General features: G+C 40.0%; 1 protein-coding gene across 3 annotated transcripts in view; it reads left to right on the top strand.

The window, feature by feature from the left end:
• Positions 1–20,318, top strand: part of Eml5 (EMAP like 5) — a 188,905-nt gene that overhangs the window by 165,711 nt on the left and 2,876 nt on the right. For 2 of the 3 annotated variants that reach the window (XM_008843796.2, XM_008843797.1), the window contains 10 exons: positions 86–106; positions 6,108–6,281; positions 7,151–7,359; positions 9,276–9,433; positions 12,580–12,694; positions 15,491–15,679; positions 16,416–16,588; positions 17,980–18,142; positions 18,660–18,763; positions 19,887–20,040. In XM_008843796.2, the coding sequence (XP_008842018.1) occupies positions 86–106; positions 6,108–6,281; positions 7,151–7,359; positions 9,276–9,433; positions 12,580–12,694; positions 15,491–15,679; positions 16,416–16,588; positions 17,980–18,142; positions 18,660–18,763; positions 19,887–20,040 (1,460 nt within the window). The remainder of the gene's footprint in view (positions 1–85; positions 107–6,107; positions 6,282–7,150; positions 7,360–9,275; positions 9,434–12,579; positions 12,695–15,490; positions 15,680–16,415; positions 16,589–17,979; positions 18,143–18,659; positions 18,764–19,886; positions 20,041–20,318) is intronic. The other variant, XM_029568615.1, reaches the window with a different exon arrangement.

Genomic DNA, 20,318 nt, shown 5'->3' with positions numbered 1-20,318 from the left:
TAAAAATTATAATTGTGTTTTATAAATTTTAATATTATTCATACTATTTTTGGATAACTATTTTTCTACAACTTTTCCACTATAGGTGATTCAGCAGACATGTCAGGTAAGGAAAATTGAATATTTTCTGGTTTTGTCCTGTTATCTAGTAATAAATAGCCCAATAAGTAACAAGGTTCACACAACTATCTTATTACTAGAAAAAAAGTCCAAGCATCTTGTTCTATGTACAGCTTGTAAAATATTAATGAAAAATAATATCATTTTTGTCTGCAATAATAGTAACAATTTAAAAATGCTTTATGGGGCTGGGGAGATGGCTGAATCAGTAAAGTGCTTGCCTCACAAGCATGAGGACCTGAGTTTGAGTCTCAGAACCCGTGTGAAGATGCCAGGTTTGGCAGTGCACACTTGTAATCCTACCGCTGGGGAGTTAGAGAAAGGAGGGTCCCTGGAGCTCCCCAACCAGACAACCTATCCTGATTGGAGAGCTCCAGGCCAATTAGAAAAACAAGGTGAATAGCACCTGAGGAGCAGTGACACCTGAAGTTGACCTCCAGCCTCCACACACATGTGCAAACATGCACGCATGCACACACATACACATGCACACCTATGCATACATACATACACACCTATTCATAAAAGTGGTTTTTATCTTTTTAATGTGCCTAGAACTATTCTAAAGATTTTTCCTACATTGCCTTATGTAACTGTCACAAGAATTCTTCATGGTAGTTAGCTACCTTTCTAACATCACATAATTGGCAGAAGTGGAAAAGAGTGATATTAGGGGTGTAGCTAGGGGTTTAACATGTGCTTAGCACATGCAAGTCTCTGAGTCTGTTCCAAGCACTAAAAAAAAGCAAAGGTGGAATGAAATCAAACATTAGATGTATATCAATAGATTTTATTACCCATGGATGAAGTCTTTGAAAGAAAGAAAGAAAGAAAGAAAGAAAGAAAGAAAGAAAGAAAGAAAGAAAGAAAGAAAGAAAGAAAGAAAGAGAGAGAGAGAGAGAGAGAAAGCTAGATTATTAATAATATATGTTCCCATACCAAGGGACATCTGGATACAAACTTGACTTGACTTGATAGGCCTTAACACATATGACAGAATGCATGAAGTCCTCTGGGTGGGCTATGGGGAGCAGTAGATAGGGGGAGGGGTCTAAATATGATTAAGTTCTATTGTATGAAATGTACAAAAATTCAATAAAAATATACGTTAAAATATGTATGTTCATTGTTTTACATATTATAATAACTAGGATTTTTCAACTATATTTTCTTTTTTGTAATATAATTCTACTAGCAGTTTGGTGGCAAAATATTCCCCATAAATTTTTGTCTAGTCCTTCCCCTTCTTTATGGTGAGGTATGATTTTGTGCTTTGATTAGTCAACTACTAATTTATTCAACACAACAGTCTAGGTCCATGGTCTCTTGGCTGTACTTAAGAGTAGGAACTGACAAAGCACTTGGGTCAAATCTGGTCAAGCTCTTACTTTGTATAGCTCATGAGCTGAAGATAGTTTTTTGTTTAACCAGTTTGAATGGTAGAAAAAAAATCAGAAGAATAAAACTCATGATCATGAAAATTATATGAAATTCAGATTTCTGAATCCATAAATAAAATATTGGGCACAGCATGCTGTTACATATCACCTATAGTAGTTTTTATGCTATCACAGCAGAGTTGAGGAGCTGTAAAACAGACCACTTTGTGCCACTTTGTACTACAAGCTATAGTTCCTCGATTCTAGTTTCACAGGTTTTAAGCACTATGTATATTTCTATTACATAGTGTTTATTTTGATTTTTGTTTGCTTGCTTGCTTGTTATTGCTATTGTTTTGAGACAGAGTCTTGCTGTGTAGCCCTGACTGGCCTGGAACTCACTATGTAACCCAACCTGGCCTCAAACTCCTCATTTGATAACAAAATAATTTAATACTTCACTGTGCCTGAAATGTATGACAGTTTGAGTCTACTTTTTACTCCCAGACTTGGAGTGGGGAGTCAAGCATAGAATGGTATATTTCAAGACAGGGAGACCCTGTCTCAAAAAGACCAAAAAAAAAAAAAGCTGGATTGGGTTGAAAAACTAGGACTTTTTGTCTGCAAGGAATGTACCTCATTGGTGAAGACAAACACAGCCTCTGGATGGAAGGATAGAAAAAATATGCCAAGCATACAGAACTAAAAACCAAGCCAGGATACTAATATCTGACAAATAGGCTTCAGACCAAAATTAGAAGAGATAAAGAAAGTCACTTCACTTCAAAGGAACAGTTCCTCAAGAGGCGATCACAACTGTAAACATATATGCACTGAACACTGCATGCACTTTCATAAAATAAACACTACTGGATCTGAAAGTACAAAGACCTCAACAGAGTATCAGATGACTTCAAAAGCCAAAGAAACATGAAAGTTAAATGGCATCATAGAACAAATGTTCATATATAGGACTTAATAAACATCTGCAGAATATTCCACCCAAACACTGCAGAGTACACATTCTGTTCAGCAGGGTATGGAATTTTTTTCTAAAATAGACCATAAGACAAAAAGCAAGTCTTAATAAATGAAGAAAATTGAAGTAATTTCTTATGTTCTGTGTAATCATAATGAAATAAAACCTGAAATCAATAGCAAGAGTAACCATAAAACATACAGTATCTCATGGAGATTGAACAGGCTCAAATGGATTCACTACTGAATTCTACAAGACCTTCAAAGAAATAACCATAAACTAGTGAAGGGACACTGCTAAAATCATCTTATGAAGTTAGTATTATGTTGATAACAAAAATGGATAAGAATATAACAAAAAAGGGAATTATGGGCAAATTTCCATGATGGACATTAGATACAAAAACACTCAAGAAAATGTTTGCAAACCAAATTCAATTACACATCAAAAAGATCATTCACCATGACTAAATGGGCTTTATTTCATGGATGCAAAACTGGGTGACCATAAATGCAGTCAATACTAGACTCAGGGACAAAAATCATCACATGATCATCTCAGTTGATGCAGAGACTTTGACTAAGCCCAGCATCCGTTCATCATAACTCTGAAGAAACTAGGAATAGAAGCATCCCTCAGAATACTAAAAACTATATGACAGACTTGAAGCCAATATTATACTAAATAGGGAAAACTCAAAGCATTCCCACTAAAATCAGCAACAAGACAAAGGTTCCATTTTCTGGACTCTTACTATGGTCCCTAAGTTGTACTTAGAGCAATAAGAAAAGAGAAAGAAAAAGGATACCAATAGGAAGCCAGGTGTGGTGGCTCATAGCCTTACTTCCAGCACTTGGGAGGCTGAGGTGGAAGGATTGCCATAAGTTCAAGGCTGACCTGGGCTGGAATGAGATCCTGCCCCCAAAAAACTCAAAAAAACAGGCAGACAAGTTGGCTCGATGCATAACTTGATGACCTGAGTTCAATCACCAGGATTCGCATAATGGAAGAAGATAACTGACTCCTACACATTGTCCTCTGACTTCTTTGTGTACCATACCATATGCATGCACACACACACATGCACACACACATACATACACACATGTAAATGTAAAAAAAGAGAAATTAAAAAATAGAAAAGGCAGTAATCATGATTATAGATGATAAGATCCTGTACATAAGAGACCCTGAAGACTCCACCAGAAAACTCTTATAGTTGATAAACACCGTTAGCAGAGTAGCAGGATGCAAAATCAACTTACAGAAAACAATAGGTTTTCAATAATCACTATGCTGAGAAAGAAACCAGGAAAATATTCCCCTTCACAGTAGCTTCTAAGCACAACAACAACAATAAATATTTTTAAGCCTTCAGAATAACCTAACCTAGGAAGTGAACGCTTCAACAATGGAAAAAAGTAATAATTTTTTTTTTTTTTTTGCCTTTTTGAGACAGGGTCTCCCTGTAGCCCTGGAACTCATTATGTAGACTAGGCTGGCCTCAAACTTACAGAGATCCACCTGCCTCTGCCTCCCGAGTGCTGGGATTAAAGGTGTGCACCACCACACCTGGCGACAATGAAAATTTTAAAGCAGTGAAGAAATTGAAGAAGACACTAGAAGATGGAAAAGTCTTCCAGTGCTCGTGGATTGATGAAATTTATGTAATGGAAATGGCTATATTATCAATACAATCTACAGATTCCATACAATCCCTGTTAAATTTCCAATAGTACTCTCCACAGAAATCAGAAAGACAATACTAAAAATCACATGGAAGCACAAAAGGCCGTAGGGAGCCAAAGCAGTCCTGAGCAGAAAGAGCAGTGTTGGCATATCACAGTCCCTGTCAGGTCATACTACAGAGCCCTTGCAACAAAGCAGCATAGTACTGGTGAGGGAGGGAGGGAGGGAGAGAGACAGAGACAGAGACAGAGACAGAGACAGAATCATGAGGATCAGTAAGCTAGGCCTGAGGAGGCCAAATTAAACCCACACAGGTCCAGCCACCTGATTTTTGACAAAGATGTCAAACTATACATGGTGGAAAATAGATTCTTCAACAAATGGAAAACTGAATATCCACATGTAGAAAATTAAAGTAGATCTTTCACCATTTCAAAATGGATCAATGACCTTAATGTAAAGCCTGAAAATCTTAAACTGTTAGAGGAAAACATAGGAAAAATATTTCAAGATGGAGGCATAGGGAGGAGCTTCCTGAAAAAGACTTAACTCAGGAAGTAATACCAAGAATTGAGAAATGGGATTGCATAAAATTAAAAAGCTGCATTGCTTTTTACAAATAGCAGTAGAAAACCATTGAGTGAAGAGATGGCCTACAGAATGGGAGAAAAATCTTTATAACTATACATCTGACAGAGGATTATTACATTATTACATACTAGAGTATATAAAGAATTCAAAAAGCTAAATATCAAAAATCCAAGCACGCAATCTGTCAATGGGCTGTTGAAATGGACAGTTGTTGAGTGATGAAGTCCAGATGACCAAGGAACATGGAAAAAGGCTCAGGATCCTTAGCTGTCAGAGACACCTTTCCCCATCAGAATCATTAGCATAAAGAAAACAGACAACAAATTGAGAAATAGTGAACAGGAAACAATTATGCACTCCTGGTAGGAATGAAAATCAGTTCAGCCACTATGGAAATAAGTATGCAGGGTCCTCACAAAACTAAAAATGCTCTACCATCTGACTCAGCTACACCATCTGTGAGGATGCACATGATCCTCATTATCTTATCATGCACATTATCTTATCATGACAAGAACTCTTTTTTCTTTTTTGGTCTTTCTGAGATAGGGTCTCCTGTAGCCCCAGCTGGCCTGGAACTCACTATGTAGACGAGGCTGGCCTCAAACTCACAGAGATCTACCCACCTCTGCCTCCTAAGTGCTGGGATTAAAGGCATGCACCACCACACCCAGACTGTGAAGAACTCTTAAGTCAATATTTCACCTAGTTATTTACATATCTATCAACAGATGAATAGATAAAGAAAATATGACATATATATGAGGTTTATTCTACCAAAAAGAATTAAATTATGTCATTTTGCTCAAAAATGGGTGTTCTGCCATTGAGCTATGCCTCCCATCCCCAAACCTGCCTTATTTTTGATGAATTGTTTAATGTTAACTCTTGCCTGATTTATTTCTCTAAATTCTATTTTCTCAAAAGTGCAATTTAGAATACAGCTTTCCCCTCCTTTATTTCCTTTTTAAAAATATTTTATTTATTATTTTATGTATATGTGTGTATTGCCTGCATGTAGGTAAGTGCACCTGTGTCATGCAATGCCCACGGAGGACAGAAGAGGCTGCCGGATCCCCTGGAACTGGAGTTAGAGACAGTTGTTAGCTGCATGTGGGTGCTGGGATTCGAACCCGGGTCTTCTGCAAGAACAGCCAGTGTTCTTAACTGCTGAGCCATCTCTCCAGCCCCCTATTTCTTTTTTAATTGCTTCAGTTTTGAGCTCTCCTATAAACTACAGTTCTTTTTTAGTGCATAATTGTCCATGTTTCAGAGATGGGTATGTGCCAGATTTAGAAATGGAAGAAGCACTGGGACAGTTATAATGTTTGGGTTTTATCTTTGTTTAGCTACTGCCCCTTCTGTCCACATCTGGGATGCAATGAACAAGCAGACTCTGTCAATACTAAGATGCTACCATTCAAAGGGTGTGTGTTCAGTCAGCTTCAGTGCTACTGGAAAACTCCTGCTGTCAGTAGGACTAGACCCGGAACATACTGTCACCATTTGGAGATGGCAGGAAGGTAGGATTCTTTCATTTGTGTAATTTTTTAAAAAGCAAACCTAAGGTAACAATGAATGCTATATTTAATATTTGCCTAAATTGGTGATTGAAGCTGTTTTTCATTATAAGTCTGTAAAACACATGGCATATAGCTGGTAGCCCTGTTGGTCTATTTCCCTTTTTAAAAACCCAGTAAAACCATAAGCTTACAAAATATAAATTAATGATAAGTGATTCACTCTGATTTTCTTTCAGTAAGTAACTCTGTATGTGTCTTTGCTAAGTACTGACTTGATTGATTCTGGAATATTTTAATAAATACTTGAGAATGAAAATTGCCAGGCTTGGAGGCACATGCCTGTACTCTCAGCAGTTAGAAGGCTGAGGCAAGAAGATTGCTATGAATTTGAAGCCAGCCTGGGCTACATAATTGAGACCCTGTCTCCGAAAAAAAAAAAAAGTGTGTTGGAATCGAACCCAGAGCTTGACACATGCAAGACAGGTGATCTGCCATGGAACCAAATTCCTAGCCGATAAAGTATATTTTAAATGAGAATTAAGATCAATAGAATAATAATACCTGACACACATTAGCCAAACATTTAGGTTATATAACCATAAATTAATGGAGCCACACAGGAAAAATAAGGAACGGCCCTTCAATTGTAATGAAGTGCCCCATAAATATACACATCACTGGCAAAGTGTGGGAAGGACTTGACACAGTGATTGTAGGTCATGTGACTGCTAAGTAGCAGAGCAAGGGTCAGAGCCCTCTCAGAAGCATTTGTGTGTTAGGGTTTTATACACTTCAATAACTGTTTGATCCCGTTAATTAGCTTGCTTGTTATACTAACCTGGAAATTTTTGTTGTATCTTCTATATCAGGGGCCAAAATTGCCAGCAGAGCTGGGCACAACCAACGTATTTTTGTAGCAGAATTCCGACCAGATTCAGATACCCAGTTTGTCTCTGTGGGAATAAAACATGTGAAGTTCTGGACCCTGGCAGGAAGGGCTCTTCTCAGCAAAAAAGGGCTGCTGAGTACTCTGGATGATGCCCGGATGCAGACCATGCTTGCTGTTGCATTTGGTGCAGTATGTCTGTTAAAATGCTGTGTGATGGTATAATCTTGACTACTTGAAGTCTTCTTGCCTTAGACTCATAAGCAGCATCAATATTGAAGTGGGAACATCATAGTACACTGATAGTACATGTTCTGGTCAGGCATATAAGGTATCTTTCAAAATTCTGATATTTTCAAAAATAAGGGAGTGAACAAGAAAGTTAGTGATAGAGGATAATCATCTGTCATTTTATAAAATACATTTACTGGAGCCAGGCATGATGGCGCACGCTTTTAATCCTAGCACTTGGGAGGCAGAGGCAGGGTAAGTTCAAGGCCAGCCTGGTCTACATAGTGAGTTCCAGGACAGCTGGGGCTACAGGGAGACCATGTCTCAAAAAGACCCCCCCCCCAAATTTGATGGGCATGATGGGGTACACCTTTAATCCCAGGAGACAGAGATAGACCTCTATGAGTTTGAGGCCAACCTGTCCTACATAGTGAGACCCTGTCTCCAAAATAAAACAACAACAACAAAAAAACAAAACAAAAAACCCCAACAAAACGCACCAAAGCAAAAATAGCCATTTGTATCCTTAGGACATTGCCATTCTCCAAGGCTTCATTAGTCATGTACTTGTTGCCCTAAACTACCTGAAACGTCATTTATCCTAGCACTTCCTCATACACCTAAAATCTGTTATAATAAAAGGTGGGTAAATCAAGAAACATGATCTTCAAGTGATTTATGGTCAGACTTGGGCTTAGGATTTCCCTTGCTTTCTATTGTCTGAACTCCATTTATCATATAGTTGGAAGAGCTCAGACTGGTGTGTAGCACAGAGAAGGGAGTAGAGAGAGCAGTTCCTTCCCTTAATGAAGAGTGTCCAGGAGCCCACTTCCTCTTACCCCACATCCCATCAAGGCCTGCAGTTTAATATTCACACCTCTCTCCTTTAATACCCTGCCTTGTCTGGGCTTTTCAAATTCTTTGGTTCCACAGAAAACTAAATGGATTTTTACAATTAAAATACATTATGGGGGTACTATGTATTTTTAAAAAGAAAATTACAAGTTTAAAACTGTTGAATACACTTATGTTTTTGAAAAAATGATCAACAATGTCAAACTTGAATGGAGCCTTTTGGTTATTCTCAATATCAGAGTCTGTCATTTGTTTCCAGAAGAGAAACCTCACATTCTCATGCTTCTGGTACTTGATTCTCCCATGAAATGAACTTTCTTCATTCACAAAAGTCCTCTGTAGCCAATTACCATTCTCAGTAAAAAGTAAAGTTGACTAAATGAGAAAAGTCCCTTTTTAATGCATGAAGAGTGCTTTAACTGATACATCAAAGCATCAAGCTGTACACATTTACAGAGAACAATGAGATGCTTCTCAGTAGAGGCATTTTTTAATCTATGCCAGGGACTACAGAAAGAGCAAAGAAAGGAAAATACTGCTGTCCTTATTGCGCACAGGCATGAAGTCATGATGTTCCTGGATCTGGAGTTAGTGAAGTCTATAGTTTTGCTATGGATAATAGAATTACTTTCTGTGACAAAATTATTTACCAAACCCAGTAAGTTATTTGCACTCCCTATCCCTAACTGCCTCTTGTGTTTAGTGATTAGTGACCTTTGAATTTTTTTGGACAGCTAGAGGGAAACAAGCCAAAGGAACAGTATGAGTTAGAATTATAGTATTTTAGAAGGAGAGATGTGTCCAAGGTCAATCCTGCTAATAAATGACAGACTTGGGGAAAGAAAGGGCCCCAAGGGGGCTAAGCCTCAGTTCAGCTTCTTGTACAGTGTCTGCCACCATACTTTGCGTGAGCTTTGTCAAAGCAGATGAGATAGCGTTCCCTCACATAGGCAGTGACATCTATTTGACCTCTCTTTGAACTTTTGATGAGTTTGTCTTCCCCCTTCCCCACTCCTTTTCAGAATAACTTGACGTTTACAGGTACCATCAGTGGTGATGTTTGTGTGTGGAAAGAGCACATACTGTGTAGAGTGGTGGCTAGAGCTCACAATGGGCCTGTGTTCGCCATGTACACCACCCTGAGAGATGGACTTATTGTGACTGGTGGCAAAGAAAGGCCGTGAGTCCTCTTTAATCATATCCTTGCTGTTTACACATCTGTTATCTACCCAAGACCTATAGCTGTGTATTCTATGTCTGGGCTGCACAGGTTGCAGTCTGGCCTTCTTCATGTCTGTTTCCTTTATTGCGTTTTCTGTGCTTTCTGAATTTTCTGAATTTTAGTCTTAAATCACTTTTTCGCATGTTATTTTTCACATGTATTTATTTTGTCTTTGGAATGTGGAGGGGAGACATGTGCCACAACACATATGTGGAGGTCAGACAGAAACTTTCAGGAGTCAGTTCTCTGCTTTTACCATGTGGGTTTCAGGGATTGAAACTCAGGCCATCAGCCTTGGCAGCAAGTGCCTTTACCCACGGAGCCACCTTGCCAGCCCACATTTTGGCATTTTAGATAAAGTTGAACTGCAACTAGTTATAACTTCATCTGAGATGTTGACAGGAAGTTATCCTACTGGTTCTCCTAATACTTGTGTGCCTGCATCATCATCATTTGTTGAGTGATAGGGGACCCAAAAGTGGAATCTTTACTGTAGATCCCAGGCTACATCTTGATTACCTACTGTCTTGTTTTTGGATACCAAGACCTAGATGAATAGTCACATGAAAAAGGAGTGGGAGTGCTAAATTGTTCTGTACAAGACCTCAAAGTACAATGTGAGGAGAGACCTTTTCTGAGTTATTTTCAAATGTCCAAACAGTAACCAAATTCTTAAAATTGATTTGTGGGCTGAGAAGATGGCTCAGTGAGTAAAAGCACTTGCCACCAAGCCTGATGATGTGAGTCTTAATCCCAGAGCCCACCAAGTACCACAAACATTTGTAATTCCAGTACACCCTCAGGAAGATAAGAGGTGGAGACAAGATAGGACCATCTCCAGATGCTTAGCTGGCTAGTCTGGGTAAGCTGAGAAGAGAGTCTCAAACAAAGGAGAAAGTCAAGGACTAAAGGTTGTCTTTTGACCAATCCCAGCACTCGGGAGGCAGAGGCAGGTGGATCTTTGTGAGTTCAAGGTTAGCCTGGTCTACATAGTGAGTTCCAGCCAGCTGGGGCTACAGGGAGACTCTATCTCAAAAAAGATTTTTTAAAAAAGAGATTGTCTTTTGACCTCCTCATTCACAATGGCTTGTGCATACCTGCACCCATGCCCCTCCCCCAACCAAAACAAAAGTTAAGATAGAGAGACTGAAGAAATGACTCAGAAGGTAATAGCCTGTATTGCTCTTGCAGAGGGACTCAAATTAAGTTCCCAACACCCATGTCAGGCAGCTCAAAACTGCCTGTGACTCCAAATCCATGGGATCCAGTGGCCTCTTCTGCCCTCCACAGGCACAGACCCACACACAGACACATATATGTACATCTCATTCACTACAGGATGGAAAGTCCCCATTTATAAGCTAAACACAAGTGCCAAAGCTTTATCTTTTCATGTGAAGAGTATATTATGGTATATAGGCATGCTTTCTCCTAAGACAAGCAAATTTAGGAATGTTTTCAGTTCTTCCAAGAAAAACTCCACAAGTGCCTCTATTTTATTTCATCTATTTCTCCACACACATTTCCTGCACCACCTCATTCTGCACACCTCACTAGGAGCCTTTATGTTAAACTGTTCCACAGGCTATTTTAATGATGATAGAAAGAAGTGTGCTTCTCTGTAGCATAGTATCTATAACCCTCTTATCTTTGTATTTCAACGAACTTTTTAATGTTAAAAATTGCTTTGTGGGGCTGTGACAGCTCAGCAAGATAAGGCAGTTGTGCTGCAAGCCTAGAGAGTTTCAATCTCCAGAACTGGGTAAAGGTGGAAGGAGACAACGAACTCCACAAAATTTTACTCCATACTCCAACATGCGTAATATGGTGTGTGCACGCACACCCAACAATAAAAGAATTGTTTTGTATAGTTCCTTAATGGAGAACTGTTATGAGCAATTTATTATAATGTATGGACTAAATAAAATTATGCTTGTGCCAGAAAAAAAATGAGTATTTCACAGAGTAAAATTTACTGAACTGAATGTACATTTTGACTGACATAAGCAGTATGTACCCTTAGATTGTTCTAGGAGGTTTAGAATACTAGAAGCTATAAATATCAGGACCTTTTAAAATATTCTGACAACTTAATGTTTATGATTAAAATTACTGTTAGGGGGCTGGAGAGATAGCTCAGCGGTTAGAGTACTGACTGCTCTTGCAGAGGACCTGGGTTCAATTCCCAGCACCCACATGGTGGCTACAAACTGTCCTTAACTCCAGTTCCAGGGGAATCCCGACACCCTCTTCTGACCTCTGCGGCATTGCACGACACACGGGTGCACTCACATACATGCAGGCATATACTCATACACATAAAATAAAAATAATAATAAATAAAAATATTTAAAATTACAGTTAGCAACATACTCTGTTCCAAAGACCAAAAATGTCAAAAGTATTTGGGAGCTCTTATCTAATCCCTGAAAGATTTTAGGGTTACCTCTTCAAGGGGGGGGGAGTGTTAGAGTAGCAAAAAGCCCCATAAGTTTTATTGGTCAAGACTATAAAAATACCTGGTCCATCTGTTGGAGGACTCACCTTTCCAATCTCACTGGTCAGTCACCTGGTGATACTATCACCCCTAGGAAGGCAGATTCACCTTGTTATGCTAAATAGATGGGCAGAATACCTGGTGTGTTAATGAGGTAGCGAATTTTTCCTGCCGGGAATCCGGCCTTGTTATGCAGAACTACGCAGAACTTCTGACCAGCCACTGTCATCCAGGTCTCTGTAAGTCTGCCCACTTTCTGCCATTTGGGTTCACTCTTCAATTTTTTTATGAATGAGACTAAGAACCCTGTAGGGGACCCTCTTTCCCCCCATTTCAGTACAGGCCAAAACTATAGACATATGGTGTCTTACTTTAATTAAGAGAAAAAATGACCTATAATAACAGTATGTGAAGGTGCTTTGCAGACAGTGATAGACTGGCACCATCCTTTGAAATATTCTGGAAAAAAAAATGTCATTTTGTACCCTTTCTATGTTCAGAATGTAGCATTATCAGAAACCCCCCAAAAAATAAAATTAAAAATAATATTTTTAAAAAATTACTGTAGTCAACAATGCACACTTACTTAGGTTTTGTTTTTACCTAGGTCAAAAGAAGGAGGAGCAGTCAAACTGTGGGATCAGGAACTGAGGCGATGCCGGGCCTTCAGACTTGAGACAGGACAAGTCACAGATTGTGTTCGGTCTGTGTGCAGAGGCAAAGTAAGGTGTTCCTTGAGCCAATATGATGCAGCAGAAAATAAGAGAGTAGCTTTGCTGTGATCCCTCGCCCTTTGCAACCTAATGAACGATACTTAATACTACATAAGGATGCAGTTGCTTACCAGTGCTGCTCTACTAAGACAAGAAACTACTATGTCTAAACAGTATTTCAATCTATTTGGGGCAGTGGTGGTGGTGCACACCTTTAATCCCAGCACTGGGAAGGCCAGCCAGGGATGGGTAGTAAGACCCTGACTCACAGAAGCAAACAACCACCCCCTTTTATTTTCTTGAGCCTAATTTAGCTTGCATTGCTGAAAAAAATGTCAGGGCAAGTCAGCATGAAGCAAAGCAAAAACTAAGGGGTTGGGGGTTACATGTCTTAAAGTCTATCTATCTGTCTATCTATCATCTATCTATGATTTGGAGGCTTTTTAAAAAACTATTTAATTTTTATTTTATCAGTGTTTTGCCTGCATGTATAAGTGCATTTTGTGGGCTGGAGAGATGGCTCAGCAGTTAAGAACACTGACTGTTCTTGCAGAAGACCGGGATTCAAGTCCCAGCACCCACATAGCAGCTAGCAACTGTCCATAACTCCAGTTCCAGGGGATCCAACAGCCTCTTCTGTCCTCCACAGGCATTGCACGACACAGGTGCACTTACCTACATGCAGGCAATGCATGCATACACATAAAATAAAAATAGTTTAAAATTTTTTTTAAATATAAGTGCATCTCGTGCATGTAATACTGCCACTGGGCCAGAAGAGGGGTTACAGATGTAGGTTAGCCATCCATCATGTAGGTACTGGGAACTGAGCCCATGTCTTCTAGAACAGTAACTGATTTTAACCACTGAGCCATCTCTCCAGTCCCAAATTTGGGGACTTTTTTGTTGTCATTGTTACATTACTCAAAAGGATAAAACATATAACTAGGTCCAAAGATTCAGCAGTTTTCAAATTAAAGTTTACAGCTCAGCATAGTGGTGCACACCTTTAAGTCCCAGCACTTGGAAGGCAGAGGCAGGCAGATCTCTGTGAGATCAAGACCAGCCTGGTCTACATAGCAAGTTCCAGGCCAGCTGGGACTACAGGGAGACCCTGTTTCAAAATATAATAATGTTTACAAATTAAGTTAAAAATGAGCTGGTTTGGGGCTGGAGAGATGGCTCAGTGGTTAAGAGCACTAGCTACTCTTGCAGAGGATCCCGGTTCAATTTCCAGCACCTACATGGTAGCTAACAACCATCTATAACTTCAGATCCAGGGAAATCCAGACCCTCTGCTGACCTCTGAAGGCATTGGATGGCATGGGTGCAGTTACAGACGTGCAAGCAATATACTTGTGCACTAAAATAAAAATATTTTTTAAAAAATGAGCTGGCTTACTTAAAGAACTTCCTTTTACAAATGCGATTATAAGATGGCTTATGGGGGGGGACTGGAGAGATGGCTCAGTGGTTAAGAACACTTGGTTGTTCTTGCAGAAGACCCGGGTTAAAATCCCAGCACCCACATGGCAGCTAACAGCTGTCCGTAACTCCAGTCCCAGGGGATCCAACAGCCTCTTCTGACCTCCGCGGGCATTGCACAGCACGGGTGCACTTACCTACATGCAGGCAATACACACACATAAAATAAATAAAAATTAAAAAAAAAGATGGCTTATGGGATGCACTGTTCAGATTGTTAAACTCAAAGATCACCTAAGTTGTGGTTTGAAGATGATTCATTAACTTTTTTTGAAGGTGGGCTGGTAGGATTTAGTTTGCTGTTGGAGGGGTTTCATTATCATTTGGTTTGAGACAGAGGCTCACTGTGTTGTGCAACCCAGGCTAGCCTCAGCCTCCTGAATGCTGATATTACAGGTATGCATCGCTACTCCATTCAGCTGCTCCTCATGTATTTAAGACATCGCTCAGAAAAGGTTATTGTCTCTCTCGGAAGGCTTTCTAGTAGTTGGGGGCTTTTGTTTTTTGTTTCAGGTGTGTCAAAATTATTGATTTGTAGTCGGGAAGAAATATAAACCAAATCCCTGAGTGAGGGACTTCTTTCTCTTCCATTGTCCCTTTAATTTTCCCTATTCTGCTTTAAAATAACAAAAAAAACACCCACATTCTTGTAAAAACTGTGGCATATAAAGGTGCCTGTGCAGTACATGTACTACTAACCTGTCTGCATGCTAAATATTAAACTTATTTTTATTTAAACTTCCTTTTTCTTTCACTGTATAGTCCAGTCTGGCCTGGAACTTGGCAGTCCTGCCTCAGCCTCCCTTGTGCTGGGATTACAGGTGTGTACCACTACACCTAGCATTCACACTTATTTTTATTTTTTTTGGTCTTTTTGAAACAGGGTCTCCCTGTAGCCCCAGCTGGCCTGGAACTACGTAGACCAGGCTGGCCTTGAACTACGTAGACCAGGCTGGCCTTGAACTCACAGAGATCCGCCTGCCTCTGCCTCCCAAGTGCTGGGATTGAAGGCATGTGCCACCACGCCTGGTGTTTTAATCAAAAATGTGATTCCAGTTCTTTTGCCCTGTATCACAATGCAGTTGTTTCTCTTTTGGGAGGTCCTAAGATGATCATAGTCCAATTCCAAACTCTTGATTATTGAAGCATATAGGCAAGTTACCATACAGAAAAACTCTAGCATGGACCCTACCATGCAACACAGCCTTGACTGCTGTAGGTGTGCCTCTAGGAATAGAAAAATCTGCATGAGCTAATGACTGTTAAATGCAATGTAACTGTTGTGCTACATTAAATGAGTTGGTCCCCTTTGTCTTTCAGGGCAAGATACTAGTTGGGACAAGGAACGCTGAAATAATTGAAGTCGGAGAGAAAAATGCAGCCTGTAGTATTTTAGTTAATGGTCATGTGGATGGGCCAATCTGGGGATTAGCAACACATCCTTCCAGGGATTTTTTCCTTTCTGCTGCAGAAGATGGGACAGTGAGACTCTGGGATATTGCTGATAAAGTAGGTACACAAAGTTTTATTAAGAGGTTACAATTTTTTTTTTTTTTTTCGGTCTTTTTGAGACAGTCTTGCAGTAGCCCCAGCTGTCCTGGAACTATGTAGACCAGGCTGGCCTTGAACTCACAGAGATCCACCTGCCTCTGGCTCCCAAGTGCTGGGATTAAAGGTGTGCGCCACCACACCCAGCTCCTAGAGGTTACAAGTTTTAAAGAAATACTTTATTTTTACTTTATGTGTATGAGTGTATTGCCTGTATGTAGGTGAGTGCACCCATGTTGTGCAATGCCGTGAAAGTCAGAGAGGGCTTCGGATTCCCCTGCAACTGGAGTTAAGGACAGTTCACAGCCACCATGTGGGTACTGGGAATTGAACCCAGATCCTCTGCAAGAGCAGTCAATGCTCCTAACTGCTGAGCCATCTCTCCAGCCCCAAGAGGTTACAATTTTAAGAAGGAAAGTGGAGAGCTGGTATGGTGGCGCATGCCTTCAATCCCAGCACTTGGGAGGCAGAGGCAGGTGAATCTCTGTGAGTTCAAGGCCAGCCTGGTCTACATAGTGAGTTCCAGGACAGCTGGGGCTACAGAGAGACCCTGTCTCAAAAAGACCCACCCCTCCCCAAGAAAAAGGAAAGTGGAAATCTTCTGCTAGCATTTAAGTCAGGATTATTTCGAGATGTGGGGAAAAATCAGCTTCTATTATAAATAATGTTTCCTGTGACTATTTTGCTTCTTACGCAGAAGATGCTAAACAAAGTGAATTTGGGACATGCTGCTCAGACTGTGTGTTACAGCCCTGAAGGGGACATGGTGGCAATTGGCATGAAAAATGGAGAATTTATTATTTTACTTGTGAGCTCTCTAAAAATATGGGGAAAGAAGAGAGACAGGCGATGTGCAATTCATGATATCAGGTTTGTCAACAAATAGATTTTCTAGTTAATAACTTATGATCCAGCCTGCATTTGAAAAATTTGTCCACACCACCAAAATAGGTCCTGATGGGTTAATAGCTAAATTTTTGCAATACCAGTGCCTATCTCTGAGCTGCACACCCAGTGAATATACATTATATGCTGAAATGTGCCTATCTAGGTATTAATTCTTCTTGCAAAATTATAAATCCTACTGAGCACCAACTACACTGCCTATGAAACCAAGTACTAGACATGTAAACTCTCTGGTTCAAGAACTGCCTTCCACTGTTAAGAGAGCCAGCAGCCATCCAGAAGTCTAGAAACCAAAGTCAGAATACCTTTCCTAATCTCACTAGGCCACATTAACCTCTGGCTTTCCTTCTCAGGGCTTTCTCCTTGCTGCCTTTTACACACTTCTGTGGTGAAGGTCAGAGAGCAACTGGCAGTTGGTTCTCTCCTACCAACATGGGCCCAGGTATTAAACTCAGGTAGTCAGGCCTGGCAATAGGTGCCTTTCCCAGCTGAGCCATCCTGATAACGCTTAAACATTTCTTGATCCTTTATTTTTGTGTTTAAGCTCATTTCATAGAGGCTACCATATTCTAAGCACTTCTTGAATCCAGGTCTGTCAGCAATAGTGTTTTCAGCCGTAAAATCCTTTTATGAAAGAAATCTTTTCAGAAGTCAGGCATATTAAATGTTAACAGTGGCTTCCAATTAACTCCAACATGTCCCCAATGTTCAACAAGGCTCAGGGGACCTTGTTCAAGACTTGGTCACCTGCTGCTGCTTCCCAAGGCTGACAGAGGGCACTTCTGTGCTTTAACATGTGTTCTTCCTTCATCTTAAAAACTTGAGGTGAGGGCTGGGCTTAGTGGTGCACGCCTTTAGTCCCAGACGTAACTCTGTGAGTTCAAGGCCAGCCTGGTCTACATAATGAGTTCCAGGACAAGCTAGGGTTACAGAGACCCTCTCTCAAAAAGACCAAGTCCTCTTTTTTTTTAAAAAAAAAAAAAAAAAAAAAAAAAAAAAAAAAAAAAAAAAAAAAACCAGCGAGGTGAGGCCAGCTGTGTTCCTTGATATAAAGACATCACTTTTCTGGATCAAATCATCCTACTTTATGAAGTACATTAATTTAGTAATTCTGGAATGTTGGTTTAAAGAAAAACAATTACTTTAAAATTGGGAGATATTTAACATTTAAGGAAAATGTGAAAATCTTACTTCATGTTAATGAACAATACAATCTGTATTCTTGACTAGTTGTGTCTTCCAAGTTAATTTGAGGTCATATTAAACAGAAACTCATTTCCAAGAGCTAGAAAAGTCACTGATCTTAAAACATTTAAACTATTTCATGTGATCTTAACACATTTTTTGTTATTCAGATTTAGCCCAGATTCCCGGTATTTGGCAGTGGGTTCTAGTGAGAACTCAGTGGACTTTTATGACCTAACATTGGGCCCTACCCTTAACAGAATCAGCTACTGCAAAGACATTCCGAGCTTTGTCATTCAAATGGACTTCTCTGCAGACTGCAGATATCTCCAGGTAGGCTTCAGTATTGGACCCAGTTTACTAGGATAAGCTTTGCTTGTACATTGTGTTAGTGAATGCATTTAAAGCCCCAGGTACCACAGGACTGCAACTATTTCTGTATTCTACAGCCTATTCTTTGTGAAAATACATTTTACTATTTGTAAATACATGTTATGGGTTAAGTTATAGATAATAAAATTTACTATACTGAAGCAATATGCCCACATCATCTTAGAAAACAATTTTTGTGGCAAGAGTGGCTAGTCTCAAAATTTAGCATTGAGTCCCAAATTTCTAAATATGGCTATTACCTCTAGCCTTCATGTTGTGCATTAGAGCTCAGTATCTGCTCAGTCTTTGACTGCTGTTCTGAGCTGCATCTCATCTCCTTCCCACTTTACCCTTTTCTCCAGTTTTTGGTGTTTTTATAGTTCTTTTGCATTCCTCATACATGTATTTACTAGACATGTTCTATAAAACCCTTGTGGCTCTTCCCTTTAACAAAATTTTCATCCTGTTTTGATAAAAGGTTTCTAGTGGCTGCTATAAACGGCATGTCTATGAAGTGCCTTCAGGAAAACATGTTGTGGATCACGCTGCCATTGACAGGATCACATGGGCTACCTGGACCAGGTAAACACTTCATAAGCTCAGAAGATTTTAAAGTTGAAAAATTTGGGCTGGAGATGTAGTTCAGTGGCAGGGCACTTTCCTAGCATGGACTAGTTTGAAAAGAAAGCAGGAAAATCATCCAGATATGGTTGATTGGAGGCACTTGGGAGGCAGAAACAGACTTGGAAATTCTAGGCAAGCCTGGACTGTGTGGTTGAGGACTGTCTCAAAAAACAAAGCAGGAAAATTCCATTTTTGAACAGTCATTCCATTAGGGAATACCCGAGTTTCATGGCTTTGTTCCCGTATCCTTCATTCTTGGGGAATGATGCTATGTCAATTCTGGCACCCCTTTTGACTGAACACTGGCCTGTGGTTTATCAGTGTCCATGACGTACAAGTTCTTGTAAAGAAAGGAATCAAAGTTATGACTTTGAAATGGCCATGGTATTTTCTCTTTTTTTTGGGGGGGGGGTGTCCTTTTATTTCTATTCTTTTGAGACAAGGGTCTCCTTGTAGCCCCTGGAACTCGCTGTGCAGACCATCCTGACCTTAAACACACAGGTCTGCCTGCCTCTGGGATTAAAGGCATGCACCACCATATACCTGGTACCATGGTATTTTCTTTTTTTTGGTCTTTTTGAGACAGGGTCTCCCTGTAGCCCCAGCTGGCCTGGCACTTGCTATGTGAACCAGGCTGGCCCTGAACCACAGAGATCTGGCTGCCTGTACCTCTTGAGTGCTGGGATTAAAGACATGCACTACCACGCCAGGCCATGGTATTTTCTTAAATTTTAGTAACAGGCAATTAAACAACTACTAAGTGCAATCAAGAAATGTAGTTTTTAAATTTGATCAATTTTCTGGCTATTACATTAACCCAGTGTAAAAAATGCCATCAGATTCCTAAAGCGTAACTTCCAGTTTAACTTTCATAAAGTAGTAACTGAATTTTTACAAGGTTAATCTCTTAAAATACTCAAACTGTATTTCATTTTAAAAAGTAGGACTTAATGCAGGCTTCCAACCTAACCTGCCTCCCCATCATTTACCTGGTGTTTTAATAACTCAATTAGATTGGTATTAGTGTTCAATACGGTAAAACTGCCTGTGCTTTCAATGGTGCATTTTCTTTTCCCCCTAGTATCCTAGGAGATGAAGTTATGGGAATCTGGTCCAGACATGCTGAGAAAGCGGATGTCAACTGTGCCTGTGTATCGCATTCAGGAATCAACCTTGCAACAGGAGATGACTTTGGCATGGTTAAATTATATGATTTCCCATGTCCAGAAAAATTCGTAAGTCTTTGTTTAGTGCTTTATATCACTTTACTTACAACTTAACCTTTTCCTCACATATTTAAGATGTTATGGTCCTGTTGTGAAAATACTGTGCCCCAAATTTCCTAAGCCCATTCCCCCAAAATAACAGCAATTAAAAATAGGTCTTCCCGTGGGGCATGGTGGCGCAAGCCTTTAGTCCCAGCACTCAGGAGGCAGAGGCAGGCAGATCTCTTGAGTTCAAGGCCAGCCTGGTCTACATACCAAGTTCTAGACCAGCTGGGGCTACAGGGAAA

Source organism: Nannospalax galili, unplaced genomic scaffold (assembly GCF_000622305.1).
Source record: "Nannospalax galili isolate Female #2095 unplaced genomic scaffold, S.galili_v1.0 scaffold500, whole genome shotgun sequence".
Classification (NCBI taxonomy): domain Eukaryota; kingdom Metazoa; phylum Chordata; class Mammalia; order Rodentia; family Spalacidae; genus Nannospalax; species Nannospalax galili.
Note: the sequence above shows the minus strand (reverse complement) of the source record. Positions and strands in the feature narration are given on the sequence as shown.